Source organism: Argopecten irradians, chromosome 10, assembly GCF_041381155.1.
Source record: "Argopecten irradians isolate NY chromosome 10, Ai_NY, whole genome shotgun sequence".
Taxonomy (NCBI): domain Eukaryota; kingdom Metazoa; phylum Mollusca; class Bivalvia; order Pectinida; family Pectinidae; genus Argopecten; species Argopecten irradians.
In genome coordinates this window covers 399,577-423,963 of record NC_091143.1, presented here as the reverse complement: position 1 = coordinate 423,963, position 24,387 = coordinate 399,577, and the positions used below count along the sequence as shown (strand labels likewise).

Below are 24,387 nucleotides of genomic sequence, written 5' to 3'. Positions count from 1 at the left end.
AAATATGAATGTCCTTCTCCAATGATGTTTCACACCAAATATGGATGAAATCCATCCAAGGATGAAAGAGGAGTAGGATTTTAAAGCTTAAATTAAGAAAATTTGCCCTTTTGGGGCCCCGCCCCTCTGCCCATAGTGGTCGGATCTATTTCATTTATATAAAATATGATTGTCCTTCCCAAATGATGTTTCACACCATATATGGATGAAATCCATCCAAGGATGAAGGAGGACCCCAATGATGTTTCACACCAAATATGGATGAAATCCATCCAAGGATGGAGGAGGAGTAGGATTTTAAAGCTAAAACTAAGAAAATTTGCCCTTTTGGGGCCCCACCCCTCAGCCCCAAGGGGTCGGACCAGGCTCATTTATATAAAATATGATTGTCCTTCCCCAATGATGTTTCACACCAAATATGGATGAAATCTATTCAAGGATGAAGGAGGAGTAGGATTTTAAAGCTTAAATTAAGAAAATTTCCTCTTTTGGAGCCCCGCCCCTCTGCCCCTAGGGGTCGGACCAGGCTCATTTATATAAAATAATGATTGTCCTTCCCCAACGATGTTTTACACCAAATATAGATGAAATCCATCCAAGGATGAAGGAGGAGTAAGATTTTTAAAGCTAAAATTAAGAAAATTTGCCCTTTTTTGGGCCCCATCCCTCAGCCCCTAGGGGTCGGACCAGGCTCATTTATATAAAATATAAATGTCCTTCCCCAATGATGTTTCACACCAAATATGGATGAAATCCATTCAAGGATGAAAGAGAAGTAGGATTTTAAAGCTTAAATTAAGAAAATTTGCCCTTTTGGGGCCCCACCCCTCAGCCCCAAGGGGTCGGACCAGGCTCATTTATATAAAATATGATTGTCCTTCCCCAATGATGTTTCACACCAAATATGGATGTAATCCGCTCAAGGGTTAAGGAGGAGTAGGCTTTTGTATAAATAGTCTTACGCACGACGCACGGCGGACGGCGCACGGCGGACGGCGCACGGCGGACGGCGGACGGCGCACGACGACGGACGAAACACGATGACAATAGGTCATCCTGACCTTCGGTCAGATGACCTAAAAACTTCCTTCACGTTAATTTGGCTAATACCAAAATATGTCAAAGTCCATAAATCTGCAATACAAAAATCTTAATTTTTCGAATATGCTTTATTCGTTTGTCATAAAATTTTGCCAGTAAATAAATCAGAACTGTGATGATTTTCAGCAAAAAAATTGAACTTGAACTTTTATCTTATTCCTTTATCTCGTTGAAAATTATATAACCCCCATCCAGTTACATTATGGAAAAATGAAAAACTGACCTACATGTATGCAAATATTTGATCAAAAAGAAACTTCAATCTCATTTTATAAAGAGCGCTCCATTATGGTGGTAATATCTGCCAAAGGATTTTGCAATCTGATTAGTCACAGAATAGATATTCACATTTTTGACATTTCAACTTAAGGACTTAGCCAATTAGAGATGTTTAGTCAAATTGGCACTAAATGAGGATTTAATCGACCTCGCGTCTTTTATATTTGGTGATATCTTGATATAGTAGTCTATTTTGGGCGAGTATAGCCTACATAGAATCTGAATTTATAACTATCTAAACACTTGAGACGGTACTTACTGAATAATTCTTGAATGAAAAAGACATTATTCAATTTGGACTTCAAAATGTCCTTGGAAAAGGCCAAAAGACCAACTTTGAGCAACCATATTATCACAGGTAGTGAAAGTAAAATGTTTTACTTTAAAAATATTCCACCAAAATGAGTATCAATGGTATTGTTGATAATAACAATTTTTTATCTGAACAATCCAACAAAAGTATATTTGGCTGTTGCAAGGACATAATTATTCAAATTTCATGCTGTCATACTTTTTCCCTGTGTTGATTTCAACTTTTGTTTTTGGCAATCTGTACTGCCCTTATAACGTTCTTGTCAAACATTATTTTTTTAGTATCTCATAATAACCATGTAAGTTTATATTTGGCTTCAAAGTTGACAAATTATGCAAATATCCATATTTTTCTGATTTTTTAGGGGTCAAGAAAAACACTTTCCCAAATTTTTATTTGTGGCGACTTTTCTTCTTGTATAAAACAAAGTCAGATCTGTATGAAAAACAAAGAAAAAATTCTGTTGCAATTATTTTGGGGTAAAACCCTATCTTTACTGGACTAACAATAGTGATGATTTTTGTATATATATTTCAAGTGATTTGGGCAAACATCTTTTCCCATGCAGCACAGGCCTTAGAGGGAGCTAATCAAAATTTAGAGAGAAAAAAAAAACAAGAAATTATTCCCCAATATTTTGGATCATAATACTACCAGTACATATACACAAAAAAAGTGAAATCATGTGGCAAAAGAGTGTTTTTGAAAGTATTCCTTGTATAATTTGTTTTCATTGTAAAAGATGCCATTTTTATGGAATATGAAGTGATTTGGATATACGAAATAAGGGAAAATCATGTCAAGAATCTGTAATTTCATTTTGGCATTTCAGCATTATCTCATGGAATTTAATCTTAATATTGTCAATCCTGGATCCTGTTCACCAGTCTTTACATTCACTTTTAGCTGTGAAATTGTCACACGGTTTATGACAGGTTCCTATTCGGACATTTGTGATGTTATTTATTTGTTTTAATCTACTCGAACATACTTAATATTCTATGTTTAGAAGTAAAATACAAAGCTTCATTTTGAAAATAATAGCCGCTCCTTTATTGTGATGTATTGCTTTAACGTATTTAACTGTGTTTCTTTTAGCTAATCCTTCTTAGCAGTTCTCAATACCGGTAACGCTTGCGTCAGTTAATTAGCGACGATTGTATATCACGTTTAGACTAAGTGCTGTTTACATGTTTGTTCCTGTATATTTGGTATATTATCATTTTGTATTACTTGTATATTCATTTTAGGCCTAGGTTTTGAAGTGTAGAGTTGGATATTTCTCCGCTCCGCACCCGACTGTAATAAATCAGTATATAGAAAATATCATCTTTGGAGCTGTAGCACTGTGATAGTATAGTCACCTTTTTCCGTGGAATAGTTCACAAACTATTTCACAGCAAAAGGTAACTACATGTATTCCATCGCAGAAGGTGATAATAGTAGACTTTGCTCCAACTATACCTCAAGCTATTACAGTATTTGACATCACAGCCATTTTTTTAAACCAAATAAAGCTCTAAATGAATTAATGGAAGTTTTGATGTTGGATGATCATATGATCTTAACAAGAGGCCCATGGGCTTTAACAATCATCTGACTATTGGCACAAAGCAACACCTTAAAGAAAATAGTTATGAGAAACAATTAAAGCAATATAACAAAAGAACTCTTTTAATAGAAGAAGTTCAGGATCTGATATATTTGATAAATTAGACCATGAATGAAGGTCTCTTGATCCTCACCATGCTACAAGTCCAATATCCATTCTCTAGCCTCTAAGTTATTTACAAAAGTCCTTTAAAGATTTTAGCCTATTTGATCCCAGTGATCTTGAATGAAGATCAAGATCTTTCCATTGAACAAACTTGGTAGCCTTTCATCCCAGCATGTCACAGGCCCAATATTAGTACCCTGGGCCTTTTGGTACTTGAGAAGAAGTCGTTTAAAGATTTTAGCCTTTTGACCCCCGTGACTTTGAATGAGAATCAAGGTCATTCATTTAAACAAACTTGGTAGCCCTTCATTCCAGCATGTCACTGGCCAAATATCAGGTCTGTAGGCCTCTTGGTTTTTCACAAGAAGTTGTTTAAAGATTTTAGCCTATCTGACCCCTGTGACCTTGAAAAGAGATCAAGGTCATTCATTTGAACAAACTTATTAGCCCTTCATCCCAGCATGTCACAAGCCCAATATGAGTACACTTGGCCTTTTGGTTCTTGAGAAATCGTTATAAGATTTTAGCCTTTTTAACCCCTGTGACCTTGAATGAATGTCAAGGTCATTCATTTGAACAAATTTCGTAGCCATTCATCCCAGCATGTCACAGGCCAAATATCAGGTCTGTAGGCCTCTTGGTTTTTCACAAGAAGTTGTTTAAAGATTTTAGCCTATTTGACCGCTGTGATCTTGAATGGAGATCAAGGTCATTCATTTGAACAAACTTATTAGCCCTTCATCCCATCATATGTCACAAGCCCAATATGAGTACCCTGGGCCTTTTGGTTCTTGATAAGAAGTTGTTTAAAGACTTTTGCCTTTTTGACCCCTGTGATCTTGAATGGAGATCAAGGTCATTCATTTGAACATTCATCCTCGGTTGTTGAGAAAAAATCGTTTGAATGAAAAGTCTACGCATGGCGGACAGCTGATGGCGCACGACAACAGATGAAGCATGGTGACAATAGGTCATCCTGACCCTTTAGATGACCTAGAAATCATAGAAATCCTTTAACTAATCCAAAATTTTAATTCATCAAATATTTTTACTCTGTATTCTTGTCAAATATAGCATGTTGGTTTTAAAAATACCAAACGAAGACATTTTTAGAGAAAGCTCGGATATTTAGTTACCTCAAATATATCGGGTCGATTTTCCAACACTGATATAGCTACAGCAGCAGATTCCAGCGTAGAGAGAGCAGAGTCTGTGGGCTGTGTCCGGATCACATACTTACTGATAGGGTTGTCATTTATCTGTACCTACAATATCGACAGACAGATCGTTAATTAGATAATTTATTTGTACCTACAATATCAGACATATTGTTCATTAGATAATTTATCTGTACCTATAATATCAGAAAGATCGTTAATAAGATAATTTATCTGTACCTACAATATCAGAAAGATCGTTAATTAGATCATTTGTCTGTACGTATAATATCAGACATATCGTTAAAGATGCTCCACCGCTGACAAATAGTATTTTTTCACTATCAAAAACAGCAGCAGACGATTTAGTACTTTTCTTCAGTTACAAAAGTTACTTACTTTACACCATTACCGCCCTTGAAAAGTTTGAGCTTCTAATTTTGCTTCAAGTTAAAAATATAAGAAAATAATTAATTGCATCCCGAAAAAATTCCGTGGCACTATATACTATATGAAATGAAGTACTGATTGCGCATGACCCAAAGGCAAAATAAATTGTTTTATATTATTTTTTGTGTTAATTAGACTTATGTATATACGATTAAACACTTATTATTGTTCAAATAATGAATATCATTTATATTGTGTCGGCGATGGAGCATCTTTAATTAAATAATTTATCTGTACCTACCATATCAAACACATCGTTAATTAGATCATTTATCTGTACCTATAATATCATACAGATCGTTAATTAGATCATTAGACAGATCATTAATAAGATCATTTATCTGTACCTATAATATCAGAAAGATCGTTAATTAGATCATTTATCTGTACCTACAATATCAGACAGATCCTTAATTAGATCATTTATCTGTACCTAAAATATCAGAAAGATCGTTAATAAGATAATTTATCTGTACCTACAATATCAGAAAGATCGTTAATTAGATCATTTGTCTGTACGTATAATATCAGACATATCGTTAATTAAATAATTTATCTGTACCTACCATATCAAACACATCGTTAATTAGATCATTTATCTGTACCTATAATATCATACAGATTGTTAATTAGATCATTAGACAGATCGTTAATTAGATCATTTATCTGTACCTACAATATCAGACAGATCATTATTTAGATCATTTATCTGTACCTACAATATCATACAGATCGTTAATTAGATCATTTATCTGTACCTACAATATCAGACAGACAGATCATTAATTAGATCATTAATCTGTACCTGGAAAACAGAATCAGATTTAGATTGTGTTTCTTTGTATTACAAACAACATTTTGAGATTTTGAGATTGTATGTTTTACATACAACCTTTTAAGATTGTATGTGTTTCTATGTATTACATACAACCTTTTAAGATTGTATGTGTTTCTCTGTATTACATACAACCTTTTAAGATTGTATGGGGTTCTTTGTAACACATACAACCTTTTAAGATTGTATGTGTGACTTTGTATTACACAAAACCTTTTAAGATTGTATATGGTTCTTTGTATTACATACAACATTTTAAGATTGTATGTGTTTCTCTGTATTACGTAAAACCTTTAAAGATTATATGTGGTTCTTTGTATTATATACAACATTTTAAGATTGTATGTGTGTCTTTGTATTACATACAACCTTTTAAGATTGTATGTGTTTCTCTGCATTACATACGACCTTTTAAGATTGTATATGGTTCTTTGTATTACCTACAACATTTTAAGATTTTATATGTTTCTTTGTATTACATAAATCTTTTTTTATTTTAAAATTAATAAAGATAAGCTATACATCTTTGACATAATATGAGAATATTTTGCAGTATTTATATAGACCCAGTCTGGTATCTTACACTTATATGTATATATGTTTTATACATGTACAATGTACATAATACAATTTATTGAAGTTAAATGAGTAGCAGATTTAATTCTAAGGCCCTGTTATGGACATTTAAGATAGTAAAAGATTTATCACACCTTTCTTGGGTAGGACAGTATTTTGTTTGCACAATAAATATTCTTTGCCTGTGCCCAGGTGCCGTCCAACATCACCAGGTTATAAGTGTGGTATTGGAGGGGAAGATTCTGGATGTCTGTAGCATCATCTCCAGGGTAAAGGAGGAGAGTGTTGGCAGCTTTCAGAATCTCATTAACTTCAGGATACCTAAAACACCAAAATATTTACTTCTTTATTTCCAAATCACTGGTGCCAACGATCCACTCCACACATGGGTGTTGACTGTCATCATGAGTAATGGCACTGATGATAATAACTGCTACAGTACTGAATGCGTCTAACATTCCCTCAAACGCGTTCCAGATTCGTTTGCGTTTCTTTCGTTTAGTTTCGTTTGCGTTTTGTTTGGTCGACCGTTTTTCGTTTGCATTTCGCGTTTTCGTTCGTTTGTGTTTTGATTCGTTTGAGCTTTCGTTCTTTTGCATTTGCGTGTGTTTGCGTTCCAATTCATTTACTGGATTTTATTCATTGATATTGGATAAGGAATGGTTGACTGTGCATGTGTTGGCTAATTAACTAAAAGTGGAGTCCATTGAAGGTGTAGGCCAATAAATTTACATGTTCTAGACATTATAGCAAACATACACAAATAAAATTTAAAAAAAAAATTCCTTTTGTATCAAGACATTAATTAAATTTGGTACATGTAACGTACACACATTGTTTAATAGTAAGGATCATTTGTATACCTTTCTGCTCCAGGTTGATAGGTACATTGTACATGTACACTTGTTAAACACACTCGCAGGGCTCGATAAAGTGGAATGAAGGATTACAGACAGGTGTGAACTCACACCACAGGACGTCGTTCTGCTGGTCATAATAACTCACTGGTGCATACATTATAAAATCAAAGTACTCAAAGTACTGCAAATACAACGCAGCATGCAGATACAGAAAAATTAGAATGAAATTAAATGAATTTGATGAATTCAGTACTGCCATCAAGTCCTGTTGATTATATGACATTTGATACACCACTCTGGTTTTGTGAAAAAAATAATTAATTCTTGATGAATATTTGACCAATCCATATAAAAACATCAAGCTGTTAGGCAGATGCACCATTCTCCAGAAAACAGATACTGTAGGTCCTGGAAAATTAAGTTTGATTGAAGGCTTTTTGCATATCTATCAGCAGTCTAATGTCTGGTGGTAGGGTGACCGACTTTGATATCAATTATTTCAAGAATATTCAACTAATGTATATAATTTGTTTGAAATTCTTCTTAATAAAAATTCCTACATAAATTAAACAATTTCAAAATAAAGAAAGCATTTAAGTCTTATATTCATCAAAAATGAGTTTTTGTCCTACACTCTTGACTTTTGTGTTGCACAGTTATGTATGTATTGTGAAACCATGCACACATGAGGGCAGCCTTATCAATAATCATTTTAAAACATAACTATAATGTACACAGAAAGAAACTCAGATAAGTTTACTTTTAACTCTGAGATCTAGATCTGTAAGCCTTAAGTAATTCCAATTTGTATTGTCATTAACAGTGTTTATGTAAGTTGGACATAGGAGTGTGTACACATGTAGAGTAGGTGTGTGTATATTCTACACAGAGGCTGTGTGAATTCCACTAATCAGAAAGCAGGCTTCCCATGACTGCATACACACAAATGCAGTAATGGGAATGCCACATTTTGATTGGTCCGAAGGAGGAGTCACAACCAGATGTTGATTGTATGTACATGTATACAGATGTAGACACAGTTAGGGAGTATGTGTGTGTATATTATACAGAGGCTGTGTCAATTCCACCAATCATAAGGCAAGCTTCCCATGACAGCATACTGCAGTAAAGGGAATGCAACATTTTGATTGGCCAAAAGGAATATTGTTCAATAAATAGGGATTTTATGAATGGAAGTTTATGAATGGAATGGTTTAAGAGGTCACCACTAGATGTCATTATAGGGCATGTCCTACTCAGTTCTACACATCATGGTAAACCGGATAGCATTAATACAAACGCTAGTCGCATTGTATTAAAAATCATATTCGACTCAGCACTGTAAGCATTGGATCACATTATTTTCTAGTGATACACACTATTTTGATAATAAAATAACACAATTAATAATATCTCAACCATCGCTTAATATAGTATTTAAAATGAATATTTTTTTTACATATTTTATGAAAAATTAAGAACGGACCAAAGTCAATAGATATTAAATCATAATTGACGTATATATATACATAATCGTACAACATGAACTGACAGTTGATACATTCAACTGTATTTCTGTATTTATACACGTATTCGTCAATGATATGATTGATCATTGTATTTTTGGTATGCGTGCACGTTGTGACTTAATACCTAGGTCATGCTTGAATGCCGTTCTGCGTACATTAGATCTAGTGCTCAGGCACCCGGACTGATATTGTATAATGTTTTTTAATTCTGTTTCTCTTACGCAAGGCTGGGTGATTTTATAAATATTTATTAGAACCATAGCAAATACAGTCTATGGTCACTTGGGTTAGGAAGCGATAGTGCAATGTATATGTATACTTATATAATTAGGACCTAGGATGATGTGAAATACTTACGACCTAGGATGATGTGAAATAACTTAAATATAATCTGCTGAGTAACACTGTAATGTCTTTGACTGGTACTAAAAGTTATCCGTTTCGTCACTTTCTTTTATTGACTACATAAACCTATTTCGCATTGTATTGTTCCGGAGGTTTCCAAATTCGATCAGATGCTTAGAATATCGTGATCGATGCAAGAGTTTGTACGCCCCTTGAAGTTTACACAAAATGAACGTGGTTAGCACTGTTTAATGTCGTATTTACAGGAGAAAATCGCTGATAGTTTTTTCTTATTTTTGAAAGGTTGGTGTCACTAAATCACAGCAAAATCTATTAAACGGTATAAGACAGTGACTTCCGGTATCACGTGCGCAGTTGGAACCTGCGCATAGCGGATGTACACAGACTCCACATCCGACAAGGAAAACAATAGAGCGAGAGTACGCTCACCCTAAAAATGTAGAAATGCTTGAATATATATACGTAATCACATGCTTATTGGTAATATATTTATAACAATTACATATTTTCTAAGACAAGATATATTTTTCATATGCGAACGTGAAATAGACATCGCTTTCAGAATCCGGATCACTAAGCTACCAGAGTCCCGATCGACATTTATGATCACATTCTGGCCTTCCGGTCACGCTTTAACTTTGTTTACGTTTTTCGTTTTCCATTTGTGTTATTCGTTTAGCGCTTGAAGAAACACGTTTTTCGTTTTACGCTATTCATTTTTGTTCTTTTTCGTTTAACATTTCGTTTGCGTTTTGCATTCGCGCTCGTTTCGAGGGAACGTTACACGCTTCAAGTACTGTATATGCAGTTCAAGAGGGGGATCTGCCTTCAAAAGCTATCATTTTATTTTGTAATAAATCTACCGGTATTTATCTCATAATCCCCTTGATATCCAGTGATTTCGCCCGTGTAATATTTTTGTGTATGTCACTTGTGTAATATAACCTGCAGCAATATTGCCATTGGATGGCAATCCATTGTAACGTCAGACAAAAAACAATAAATTGACTTCTTAGACTCTTTTCATAAAATCTCATATGAAATGAACACTCATTGAAGATCCTATATATTTTAATTATGTCATTATACAATTTAATATCTTTAATTCTGTAATTGAATAATTTTAAAAAAAAATTGTTTTTACCTATGTTCAGAGAACTTCTTGCCCACAAAGATGCGACATTTTCCAGGAACCAGTCCTTGACATAACATAGGAGCTGTCTTCAGTCGTCTGGATGTCTGAATGATAATAAACAATGTACATTTTGTATTACAGGAGTTGTCTTAAGTCGTCTGGATGTCTGAATGATAATAAACAATGTATTACAGGAGTTGTCTTCAGTCGTCTGGATGTCTGAATGATAATAAACAATGTACATTTTGTATTACAGGAGTTGTCTTAAGTCGTCTGGATGTCTGAATGATAATAAACAATGTATTACAGGAGTTGTCTTCAGTCGTCTGGATGTCTGAATGATAATAAACAATGTACATTTTGTATTACAGGAGTTGTCTTAAGTCGTCTGGATGTCTGAATGATAATAAACAATGTATTACAGGAGTTGTCTTCAGTCGTCTGGATGTCTGAATGATAATAAACAATGTACATTTTGTATTACAGGAGTTGTCTTAAGTCGTCTGGATGTCTGAATGATAATAAACAATGTACATTTTGTATTACAGGAGTTGTCTTCAGTCGTCTGGATGTCTGAATGATAATAAACAATGTATTACAGGAGTTGTCTTAAGTCGTCTGGATGTCTGAATGATAATAAACAATGTATTACAGGAGTTGTCTTAAGTCGTCTGGATGTCTGAATGATAATAAACAATGTACATTTTGTATTACAGGAGTTGTCTTAAGTCGTCTGGATGTCTGAATGATAATAAACAATGTACATTTTGTATTACAGGAGTTGTCTTCAGTTGTCAAGGTGACTAAATAATAATAGATAATGTATTACAAATACTGCTACATCATAGGTACAAACCTAGACTGCATGTTTCTGACTGATCATGAACAGGATACAGTTACATTGTCAAATCTTTATATCCATCAGGTGTGTGCTAAATAAAACAGCAGCTTTATTAATATTATGACAGTACAGTATGACGTCCTGACTGAACGATATTTAACAATAAACACAATCGACAAAACGTTAGGACAAGATGTCCCTTTTCATAGTTTAAAATGAATATTGTATTTAATATACATGTATTTGTACTAAATATTAGTGGTAGTGTAGCCTTTGTGTAACTCATCCTACAACATACGAAATGAAAATTACTCTAGGTCTACTGTCAATGTCTACTCATCCTAAAACATACAAAAAGAGAATTACTCTAGGTCTACTGTCAATGTCTACTCATCCTACAACATACGAAATGAAAATTACTCTAGGTCTACTGTCAATGTCTACTCATCCTACAACATATGAAATGAAAATTACTCTAGGTCTACTGTCAATGTCTACTCATCCTTTAACATACGAAATGAGAATTACCCTAGGTCTACTGTCAATGTCTACTTATCCTACAGCATACGAAATGAGAATTCCTCTAGGTCTACTGTCAATATCTACTCATCCTACAACATACAAAATGAAAATTACTCTAAGTCTACTGTCAATGTCTACTCATCCTACAACATACGAAATGAGAATTACCCTAGGTCTACTGTTAATGTCTACTCATCCTACAACATACGAAATGGAAATTACTCTAAGTCTACTGTCAATGTCTACTCGTCCTACAACATACGAAATGAAAATTACTCTAGGTCTACTGTCAATATCTACTCATCCTACAACATACAAAATGAAAATTACTCTAAGTCTACTGTCAATGTCTACTCATCCTTTAACATACGAAATGAGAATTACCCTAGGTCTACTTTCAATGTCTACTCATCCTACAACATATGAAATGAGAATTCCTCTAGGTCTACTGTCAATGTCTACTCATCCTACAACATACGAAATGAGAATTACTCTAGGTCTACTGTCAATGTCTACTCATCCTACAACATACGAAATAAGAATTAATCTAGGTCTACTGTCAATGTCTACTCATCCTACAACATACAAAATGAAAATAACTCTAAGTCTACTGTCAATGTCTACTCATCCTACAACATACGAAATGAGAATTACTGTAGGTCTACTGTCAATGTCTACTCATCCTACAACATACGAAATGAGAATTACTCTAAATCTACTGTCAATGTCTACTCATCCTACAACATACGAAATGAAAATTACTCTAGGTCTACTGTCAATGTCTACTCATCCTTTAACATACGAAATGAGAATTACCCTAGGTCTACTTTCAATGTCTACTCATCCTACAACATATGAAATGAGAATTCCTCTAGGTCTACTGTCAATGTCTACTCATCCTACAACATACGAAATGAGAATTCCTCTAGGTCTACTGTCAATGTCTACTCATCCTTTAACATACGAAATGAGAATTCCTCTAGGTCTACTTTCAATGTCTACGCATCCTACAACATATGAAATGAGAATTCCTCTAGGTCTACTGTCAATGTCTACTCATCCTAAAACATACGAAATGAAAATTACTCTAGGTCTACTGTCAATGTCTACTCATCCTACAACATACCAAATGAGAATTACTCTAAGTCTACTGTCAATGTCTACTCATCCTACAACATACGAAATGAGAATTACTCTAAGTCTACTGTCAATGTCTACTCATCCTACAACATACGAAATGAAAATTACTCTAGGTCTACTGTCAATGTCTACTCATCCTTTAACATACGAAATGAGAATTACCCTAGGTCTACTTTCAATGTCTACTCATCCTACAACATATGAAATGAGAATTCCTCTAGGTCTACTGTCAATGTCTACTCATCCTACAACATACGAAATGAGAATTCCTCTAGGTCTACTGTCAATGTCTACTCATCCTTTAACATACGAAATGAGAATTCCTCTAGGTCTACTTTCAATGTCTACGCATCCTACAACATATGAAATGAGAATTCCTCTAGGTCTACTGTCAATGTCTACTCATCCTAAAACATACGAAATGAAAATTACTCTAGGTCTACTGTCAATGTCTACTCATCCTACAACATACCAAATGAGAATTACTCTAAGTCTACTGTCAATGTCTACTCATCCTACAACATACGAAATGAGAATTACTGTAGGTCTACTGACAATGTCTGCTCATCCTACAACATACGAAATGAGAATTACTCTAAGTCTACTGTCAATGTCTACTCATCCTACAACATACCAAATGAGAATTACTCTAAGTCTACTGTCAATGTCTACTCATCCTACAACATACAAAATGAAAATTATTCTAAGCCTACTTTCAATGTCTACTCATCCTACAACATACGAAATGAAAATTACTCTAGGTCTACTGTCAATATCTACTCATCCTACAACATACGAAATGAGAATTACTCTAAGTCTACTGTCAATGTCTACTCATCCTACAACATACGAAATGAGAATTACTCTAAGTCTACTGTCAATGTCTACTCATCCTACAAGAATTACTCTAAGTCTACTATCAATGTCTACTCATCCTACAACATACTAAATGAAAATTACTCTAGGTCTACTGTCAATGTCTACTCATCCTACAACATACGAAATGAGAATTACTCTAGGTCTACTGTCAATGTCTACTCATCCAACAAGAATTACTCTAAGTCTACTATCAATGTCCACTCATCCTACAACATACTAAATGAAAATTACTCTAGGTCTACTGTCAATGTTTACTCATCCTACAACATACGAAATGAGAATTCCTCTAGGTCTACTGTCAATGTCTACTCATCCTACAACATACAAAATGAGAATTACTCTAAGTCTACTGTCAATGTTTACTCATCCTACAACATACAAAATAAGAATTAATCTAGGTCTACTGTCAATGTCTACTCATCCTACAACATACAAAATGAGAATTACTCTAAGTCTACTGTCAATGTTTACTCATCCTACAACATACAAAATGAGAATTACTCTAGGTCTACTGTCAATGTCTACTCATCCTACAACATACAAAATGAGAATTACTCTAGGTCTACTGTCAATGTTTACTCATCCTACAACATACGAAATGAGAATTACTCTAAGTCTACTGTCAATGTCTACTCATCCTACAACATACAAAATGATAATTACTCTAGGTCTACTGTCAATGTCTACTCATCCTACAACATACAAAATGAGAATTACTCTAGGTCTACTATCAATGTCTAAATTGTTGAGAGATTGGAGAACACATTTACATGATCCTTACGAACCTGTTATAATCAGCTTTCATTCATGTATATAAACTACCAATTATTCAAATGTCACATTTGAATTGTGCTGACTTCTATCTGTGTTACAAAAGAATAATTAACTGTTCCATGTTTTCACAAAGTTTGCCAACACAACACTATAATAAATACAGTATATTAACTCCTATTCTTTATGCAGTTAGGTATTTTAAATTTGACATTCCTTGGAGATTTTCTATTTATATACATGTATAACATTTAATTGGTAGAATATCATCAAAAGAAATACCTCGTATGGATGTTGTAGAATGTAGATATTTGTTTTCACATCCAGTCGCTCTTTAGGTAGATAAGGACACCAACAAACAGTTATGGGGCGGCTACAACATACACAGCATTACGTATTTATTTGTATATTGCATGCTTTTGCAAACTGGACTTTACATTAAAACATATGTAAAATATATTGTTTAGCAGATGTGTCAAATCTAATCTATATGAAATGCAATTTTGGGATAGAAATAATTAAATTTTGTCTCCCCCTCCATCATTTTTAACAGTTGTCAGAGACATGAAAAACCTCAAAAATAATACTTATTGTTAGAGATGTCTCAGTAAAATATAAATCAATGTTTTAGGTGAAAAAAATTCTCAGTAAATCAAAACCCACAAGTCACAACAAGATTTGGGATCCTATGTTGTGTAAGACATATTCAAAGTCACACTTATAGGAGATTACAAAATAATAACATTTTAAAAATCATTACTAAAAACATTCATAAAAAGTAAACCCTTGAAAGGTATAGTGAACAGTGATAGCTTTAGAATATTCCACCTGCTGGCAAGGGAGAATGACGTTGTAGTTGCACTCGCAGTCACATGTTTTAATTTGCTTAAAGCTGACAATGCAAGTTAAAAAGTATTCAATTAGATTTAAAAAAAATAAATAAATATAATAAGTCTTGTATTTCAAAAACGTTTAATGAGACATTCCCCTGTTGAGGTCAGCCATTTTTGTTTTTCTCTCTACCAGTATTCAGACGCGCTCACCGACCCCTATATAAAGCGCTTGAATTAATTGACACACGTGCGCTCAGTCATGTATACATATATATTCACCTAGCTGTTGTTCACTGTGTATCACCTACTTATACGTAAACAAAGGTCTTACCTATAAAGCTGTGTGGCTTGTTTTAGCAAGAAAACATGTCAACTCCTCAAAGCTGAAGGCTGTCATTTAGATGTTTCACAAAATGAACTTTCCACACAAGTGAATAGAAATCCAAAAATAATCCATCAACACATCTCCACGTATACTATCTTACCCAATGTACATGTACTCAACTGGCCACGTGCACGTGCCCAACTGTTTCGCACAAGTGACACTTTATATATAAACTACCCAAGGACGTATATGAGAAGGATAAGTCACACTGGGTTTTGGGGGAGTACAAGGCAGGCGCTTTTGTGTTTGTGCACTGACCGTGACGTTGAGCGACGACTGATTTTCCTTTGATATCTGCCGGCGCAGCCTTTGATGTAGCTTGCGGGTGCGAGGGTTACCGTCTTACTTTCTGAAGCGGGCCGTCGTTTCATGAGCTGTCATATTTTTTTTAACGAAAATTTAAGACATATTCTCTAAATTATCCGTCCTTAAAACAAGTTATAAGCGTTGTGAAATTTAATAAACTTTACATTGGTGTTTCGTTTGACTCGATAAGACAAGTATTTGTTGAGAAAAACGGTTTTTATTCCCGGTTCATAGGCGTCTCGCGTGGTGTTTAGTATTGTAAAGAGACAGTCACGAATCCTTCTCGCTTATAAATCCTTGAACTACCGAAGACACACAAGTGTACATGTACATGTGAAATCTAGTGTATATTTATCAGTGTTTTATTAGCTTGTAATTGACATATTTTAGGATCTAGCTGACAATATTACTTTAATGAAACCTTGTCAGGTGAGTGCAGTGTTTACTTTTAGTTTGACAATATTTTCTGCTATTAGAATTTTCAAGTTTGTTTACATTATAATCAAAAGGGATCTTGCACGTGGAAAGAAGGTATGAGTTCATTCATTACTTTTTATTCAACTGATATATATAGATCTATGATTTTTTTATGGAAAGTTTATTTGAGAAAACATTGAACATTCTAATCATTTTATTCTTAAGGCACAGCCGCAGGTTACACATAAAAAGTCATCTTGGGAATATTGTACAGTAGATCTAGAGCTGGTCAGGTGTTAGTTATTACACCTTGAACAGCGATCGTTCAACTGATTGCATGTATGTGTGTGATTCACACACTTTATATAGGGGTTGGAAGGCGTGTTGTACATTTTGTATCCAAGCAAAGTTAAAAGAAAATGGTGACTGCCCTTCCTTTGAAACGCAAGGGGTAGGCTAGTCTCGGAACGAATTTTGAAGAAAGAAAACTTTATCATAATTTTTTTAATCTCAAATGCATATATTTTTTAACTTGCATTGTCTTGCTTTAAAGTGAAGAGTAAAAGTATATTCTAGGCTATATTGTTTTTATGTATTCAATATCAGCAATTCAGCAAGGCTATGATTGTCATGAAAAAATGGTTTCTTGCAGTAATTCAATGCACACAATATTACCAATACAAAAAGGAATATGTACATCAATAAGGAAAAATCGTCTGATAGCATAACTCTTCATTTTATCTGTCATATAAACTGCATTCAACAATGCATGTATATAATTATTATACAACTATTTCATTTGGTAATTGTTTATAAAACAAACAAAACAAGAGGCCCAGAGGGCCTGTATCGCTCACCTGGTTTTTTGTTAGTAATTATCACAAGACTCAGACAATTAGAAAAATAAGCAAAATTGACTCCCAAAGTTTAATTTTGAATCACAACCATACAATGATGCTATTGATACCATACAAATATGCTATCCAATACATAGGTTCAGAGACAAAGTAATTTATATGAAAATAGTAGCCTAATTGACCTTTTGACCTCGCATCTATTGCCGTCTAAGGCCCCGGGGGTCAGCCCTATCATTTGTACAATTTCAAATCCCAACCCTATAAGGATGCTACCATTGCATTATAAGTGCTCTTCCATTCTTAGTTGCAGAGAAGAAGTCGTTTATATGGAAATAGCTAAATTGACCCCTTTTGACCCCACCCTTCAGGCCCCCGGGGGGTCATCCCCATCATTTGCAAAATTTTGAATCCAAACCCTATAAGGATGTTACCATTGCATTATGAGCGTAATCCCATGTTTAGTTGCAGACAAAAAGTCATTTATATGGAAATTGACCACTTTTGACCCCGCCCCTCAGGCCCCCCGGGGGTCAGCCCTATCATGTGCACAATTTTGAATTCCCACACTATAAGGATACTACCATTGTATTATGGGTGCTATACCGTGCTTAGTTTCAGAGAAGAAGTCGTTTATATGGAAATAGCCAAATTGGCCACTTTCGACCCCGCCCCTCAGGCCCCCTTGGGGTCAGCCCCATCATTTGCACAATTTTGAATCCCCACCCTATAAATATGCTACCATTGCATTATGGGTGCTATACCATGCTTAGTTTCAGAGAAGAAGTCGTTTATATGGAAATAGCCAAATTGGCCCCTTTTGACCCCGCCCCTCAGGCCCCCTGGGGGTCAGCCCCATCATTTGTACAATTTTGAATCCCCACCCTATAAGGATGCTACTATTGCATTATGGGTGCTATCCCATGCTTGGTTTCAGAGAAGAAGTCGTTTATATGGAAATAGCCAAATTGACCCCTTTTGACCCCACCCCTCAGGCCCCTGGGGGGTCAGCCACATCATTTGTACAATTTTTAATCCCTACCCTATAACGATACTACCATTGCATTATGAGTGCTATTTTATGCTTAGTTTCAGAGAAGAAGTCGTTTATATGGAAATAGCCAAATTGACCCCATTTGACCCCGCCCCTCAGGCCCCCGGGGGGTCAGCCCCATCATTTGTACAATTTTGAATCCCCACCCTATAAGGATGCTACCATTGCATTATGGGTGCTATCCCATGCTTGGTTTCAGAGAAGAAGTCGTTTATATGGAAATAGCCAAATGGACCCCATTTGACCCCGCCCCTCAGGCCCCCGGGGGGTCAGCCCCATCATTTGTACAATTTTGAATCCCCACCCTATAAGGATGCTACCATTGCATTATGGGTGCTATCCCATGCTTGGTTTCAGAGAAGAAGTCGTTTATATGGAAATAGCCAAATTGACCCCTTTTGGCCCCGCCCCTCAGGCCCCTGGGGGGTCAGACCCATCATTTGTACAATTTTCAGTTAGTAGCCCATAAGGATGCTACCAGCCAAATTTTGTTGAAATCCGACCAGCGGTTATGGAGAAGAAGTCGATTGTTGACGGACGGACGGACGGACGGACGACGGACGGACGACGGACGACGGACGACGGACGCCGGACGCCACGGTATGGCATAAGCTCACCTTGGTCCTTCGGACCAGGTGAGCTAAAAATGATAGATTAGGTGCTTTACTTTAATATATATATAGGCTCTGCAACCTATGTTACAACAGGTTGGGGACACTCCCGTATATGCAGGATAGTCTTACATTTGAGTAATAGTCCTGTATTTGAGGGATACATTTATTACGCAAATGCAGGATTTTGTGAAATGAAAATGGATAAAGTTGTTTTAAAAAAATGTGTATCAAAAAAGGGCATCATAACCTTTAGATAGACATATAACTGATGGAAGACTCCATGTTTTTGTGTCTGAACTATTGAATTCTATTATCTCACTTTGTCACAAAATGACAATTTAGGTGCTCTCCAGTGTATAGCCATTAGGGGAATTTAGTACAAATGTCATGATTGATTGAATTTTACCTGTGTTCTATTTTTAACCCCATAGTAAGCAATAGAGGTGATTTTGTTTGTGACTTGTACAAACATTTAGATAATGAAATTTGTTTCCATTTGAGTAATAATGTGGAAAGTTGTATAAGTGATGTTGCCATGTGAAAATTATGATGCCCTTTTTTGATAGACATGTTTAAAACAACTTAATCCGTTTTCATTTCACAGAATCCTGCATTTGCGTTACAAAATTATCCCTCATATACAGGACTGTTACGTACTCAAATGCAGGACTATCCTGCATATACTGGAGTGTCCCAAAACTGTTACAAGTCCCTGTGCCTCACTCTACCTCTTCTGAAAGAATCATATAGATGTATTTAGAAGGTGGTTTATTCCACTATTTTGGTTGAATCAGGACTTTCTCGAGCTCCCTGACCTGTCCATACAAATGTATGATATTCTGAAGGTAAAACTGTCAGTACAGTGGGCCAGCTGCAGTCGGCCTATAGACAGATACACAGGTTGGGGAAAACCACTAACTTGCGTATTAAACGCAAACTGGAGTATTATACCCCAATTTGTTACTAAAAATAGATAAAAATGCTCTAAAATGAATTTTTCCCAAATATTTTCACAAATCACATTCATTTAACTTTGAAACAGAATACAAATGCAAAATCATATTTATGTGCATGTCGGAAAGTATTGAAAATAGATGCAATACTTTGAGAAGTAACAAACGCTTCTGCTGCATAAATTTCAGTAATATGTACTTTATCTTGGCATATATTAATGCGATTTTTTGAAAAGTATAGCAAAAGTTGAGATTTCAGCGATTTAGGCTATTTTTAGGAACAAATCCATACTCCAATTGGGGTATAATACTCTAGTTTGTGTATAATACGCAAGTTGGTGGTTTTCCCCGACCTGATACATGTACAGCCTTGTGCCAAAAGTCTTTGTATTTTTTATTTTTCCCTATGTATTCTATGTATCTTTTACATTTTTTCTTAGATTTTTCCTGATCTCATCTAGGCGTGGATTTTAATCAAATTTGGCATTATTGTAGAAAATTATCTACCCTTTCAGCTCATAATATTTACATAATTTTCCTTTATGCACTTTTGAGAAAACCATATTTCATAACTTTATCGTTGCCATTTTGGTAAGAATAAAGAAGAAAATGACGTCAAAAGTTTAAGTGGTGCACAAAAAAAAATATATTTTGAAAACAAAATATCGGAAAATTATACAAATATTTTGAGCTGAAAGTGTAGATAATTTTCTACAAGTATGCCAAAATTGGTTAAAATCTGCCAATAGATGAGATCAGGAAAAATAAAAGAAAACATGTAAAATTACATAGAATATATAGGGAAAAATAAAAATTACGAAGACTTTTGGCACGTTACTGTATGATCGAACCCTCTTCACTGACTCTATATCGTACAACACATACAGTACATGTACAGACGTTATCGAAGTATGAAACGATGAACATCTTACCCGCATCTCGAACACATAGATCTCCTCTCTGATTCAACCACTTCGTCCTCAATAGGATAATTACAAAATTCTGTAAGGTCATTCTCGCAATCGTCTTCGGCGGTAGCCATGTTACTCTATATCACTTGGACGCTTGAAAAACTAAATGGAGAAACATCGTCAGGAAAACGATCCGGGGTTTCTGCTTCTGCCGTTTGAGTTGCCCCAGTCCAAGGATTTATAAGTGAGAAGGATTCGTGTCTGTCTCTTTACACTACTAAACACCACGCGAGACGCTTATGAACCGGGAATAAAAACCGTTTTTCTCAACAAATACTTGTCTTCTCGAGTCAAACGAAACGCCAATGTAAAGTAAATTAAATTTCACAACGTTTACTGTATAACTTGCTTTAAAGACGGAAGATTTAGAAGAAATGTCTTAAACTATCGTTTAAAAAATACGACCGCTCATGAAATGGCAGCACGCTTCAGTAAGTAAGACGGTAACCCTCGCACCCCCATGCTACATCAAAGGCTGCGACGGCGGATATCAAAGGAAATCAGTCGTCGCCCAACGTCACGGTCAGTGCACAAACACAAAAGCGCCTGCGCTGTCTTTGCCCAAAACTCAATGTGACTTATCCTTCTCATATACGTCATTGCCCCAGTCGAAGTGCCGTTTGATACTTTGGGTAAGTGCGAAACAAGGATTTATAACGTCCTTGGTGCGCAAAGTGCAATGAAAAAAAATAGGTTTAAAATCTTGATAAGAATAACGAAAGAAAAACAATGTAGATCTCTTAAATACATAATTATCCACAGTATAATAACGACATAAGCATCTAGAAATAAACAGGGTTAAATATACATATATAGATATATTATATACATTATATATACATTTCTGATTCTATTGCATTTTTGTTGCATTTACTCCATCTAAATTGTAAATGACTTTATATGATCTGTGCAACAAAGTTGACTAAACGTTTAATTTGATAATGTATTTGATAACTCTGTTAGACTGATTTGTTTATTTTTTAACTATATATCCACCCAGCGTGAACCATGACGACCTTTCTGTTCCTGTTAAACTTATCAGTACCTGGTCATCACGTGTGCAGCCACGCGTAAACTGTAATATGTGTGTGTTTTATTTCAGTGACTGCGGACCAAATCGAGTTACCAACAGAATTTAACAACTTTTCATTTCAAAATACAAGTCAACGTATTATGAGATATTTTATATAAAGACTAAATGGTAATATTTCAAAATAGAAAAAGGTTTCGTTTTGGAGTCCTTGACTATTCATTTAGGTACGACGATGTGTTCCGATAAGTATTAGATAAAATAAATATTATTGTATAATATTAGCACACAGTTGTGTAGTCGTACTTATGGTACATGTGTACTTATGGTACATGTTCTTCGACTACTATTTTATGGTGTATGGGGAACTCAATCTAATTAAAATTAGACTTGTAATTCCGCTCCACTACGATACTTTACGTTACGCTGTATTGGAGCGTAACGTAGAGTATCGTATAGTGGAGCGGAATTACAAGTCTAATTTTAATCAGATTGATGGGGAACTGGGAAGATTACCACTCGAAGCAAGGATTTATAAGTATATACGTATACGTCCTTGCTCGAAGTAAATATCAAACTGAGAATGCTGTGTTTTTGGAATAGACTTATACAACATGAAAATAAGTTAAGTAGCATACTTTACAAACTAATCTCGAAGTTACATTTCGAAGGAATATACACATTGTAATGGATATCTTTCATTAAAAATATTTTTGACGAATCTGGTCAGTCAAATATCTTCCTCAATGAAATACAAATGATTAACAGTTTTTATAAAAGTTTTTATGAAACAGCGCCTTCAAGATCAGTTTATACAAAAATGGTTCTCAGGTGTGGAAAACTCCTCAAGAGGGCAGACTTATCTAATATATAAAAAACAATTTGGATTTGAAAATTATATTATAAAATTATCGGAAATGAATAGAGTATACATAACTAAATTCCGTACATCAAATTTAAAAATTCCAATTGAGACTGGAAGATGGCGTAATGTTGAGAAACGTGAAAGAATATGCCATTTATGCAATCACGCCGATTCCGGGATACAACATTCAGTCAGTTTAGTCATGTGACTTTCATCACCACGTGACTAAATTTAGGGCACATTTGAAACAAAATGGCGCCATATGTAATGAATGCATGATTGGGTGGAAAATTACATATTATGACAGAACAATTAACATTAATTATCGGAACATATTGTATTAAATTTAATCTAAATATGCACGAAAATTGAATTTAGACACTTCATTAGGAAATGACATGTAAATTATGGCATCAAATGGAGCTGTCGCCCAGCAGTTGGAAATCAGCGGTATCTGACGTCTCACTCACAAATATTTCATAACTTACCTTGGTGCATTTTCCCAAAAATCAATATCAAATAGCAAGTATTACCGACTATGACCTTTACCCGGACATTGGTATTCTCTGCCTATAAGTATCACCGCCATGACGGAAAAATGTGCCCTAAATTTTTCGCGGTCACATGACCAAATCAACAATTTCTACCTCCCACCCAGAAGAGTTCCTTGTATCCCGGAATCGGCGTAATCATTATTTTTTGTATGTAAACAAGAAGAAATAAAAAAATATACGTATTAAATATATCCCACAGTATTATTATAGTAATCCCAGTCTTCATAAGATGGGTGGCTTTATAGGTATTTGAAATATCCAATTATTGAAGAAGGTGTCTCTATTCATTAGAAAAATGATGGTATTTTTGTAGATGTGAATAAAAAAAGCTATGATAGTAGTACGGTATAAGCATTGTTAATTTTCAAATTAATTTTCCATATTTAAGTAATTGGTAGGTGTCGGGAATTTTCGTACCGAAACATTTTCGTACCGTAGACATTTTAGTACCGGGGAATTTTCGTCCGGGTATTTTCGTAACGAAAAAATAATGACATATTTATTTCTTTTTCAATGTTATAAATACTAATTATATTTATTCTTTTCTAATTGACAACATAATTTTGATATTTCCATGTCATTATAAGCCAGATATTCCAGTTTACGAAACTACAGGTGACTACATCCTGTTGTTTACTTAATGGCGCGTGTCACCGTCATTACGTCGAAGGTCTCGTGGCAGTGTGTTTGTTAAAGAATAATTAAGATGTCAATCACCTAGGGATAAACACAGTTGTTAATTACTTTCCACGTGTGTGCTATTCCGTTGGTAACAGTCTACTGCATTATCGTTACGGTGGTATTAAGCCTCATAAATGACTTGATGTAGACCGTTACGTGACGCTACCAAAATTGATACAGTACTACACTTATTGAAGATAATGAATGTATGAATTCGTTTAAGGACAGTTGAACATTTTAGTAGTCAACAATTTGCAAGTTAGCTATTGTTTTTCTTGTTTTGGGGTACTGTAACAATTTTGGTAGCGTCACGTTCTACATTCTATGGTGCTCATGGATATGTACTGACACATTATATATTTTAATACAAAAAAAAACAAAAAACACAACTATCAAGTG

At 34.8% G+C, this 24,387-nt stretch overlaps 1 protein-coding gene across 1 annotated transcript in view; it reads right to left on the bottom strand.

The window, feature by feature from the left end:
* LOC138332856 (tRNA-uridine aminocarboxypropyltransferase 2-like) overlaps nucleotides 1-20,969 on the bottom strand; it is a 31,473-nt gene extending 10,504 nt beyond the window's left edge. The window contains exons 1-5 of the mRNA XM_069280819.1: nucleotides 20,820-20,969; nucleotides 14,754-14,844; nucleotides 10,328-10,422; nucleotides 6,563-6,749; nucleotides 4,547-4,675 (exon numbers count right to left, since the gene is read on the bottom strand). Coding sequence (XP_069136920.1) covers nucleotides 4,547-4,675; nucleotides 6,563-6,749; nucleotides 10,328-10,422; nucleotides 14,754-14,844; nucleotides 20,820-20,929 — 612 coding nt within the window. The 5' untranslated portion in view covers nucleotides 20,930-20,969. The remainder of the gene's footprint in view (nucleotides 1-4,546; nucleotides 4,676-6,562; nucleotides 6,750-10,327; nucleotides 10,423-14,753; nucleotides 14,845-20,819) is intronic.
* Nucleotides 20,970-24,387: the final 3,418 nt, after the last annotated feature.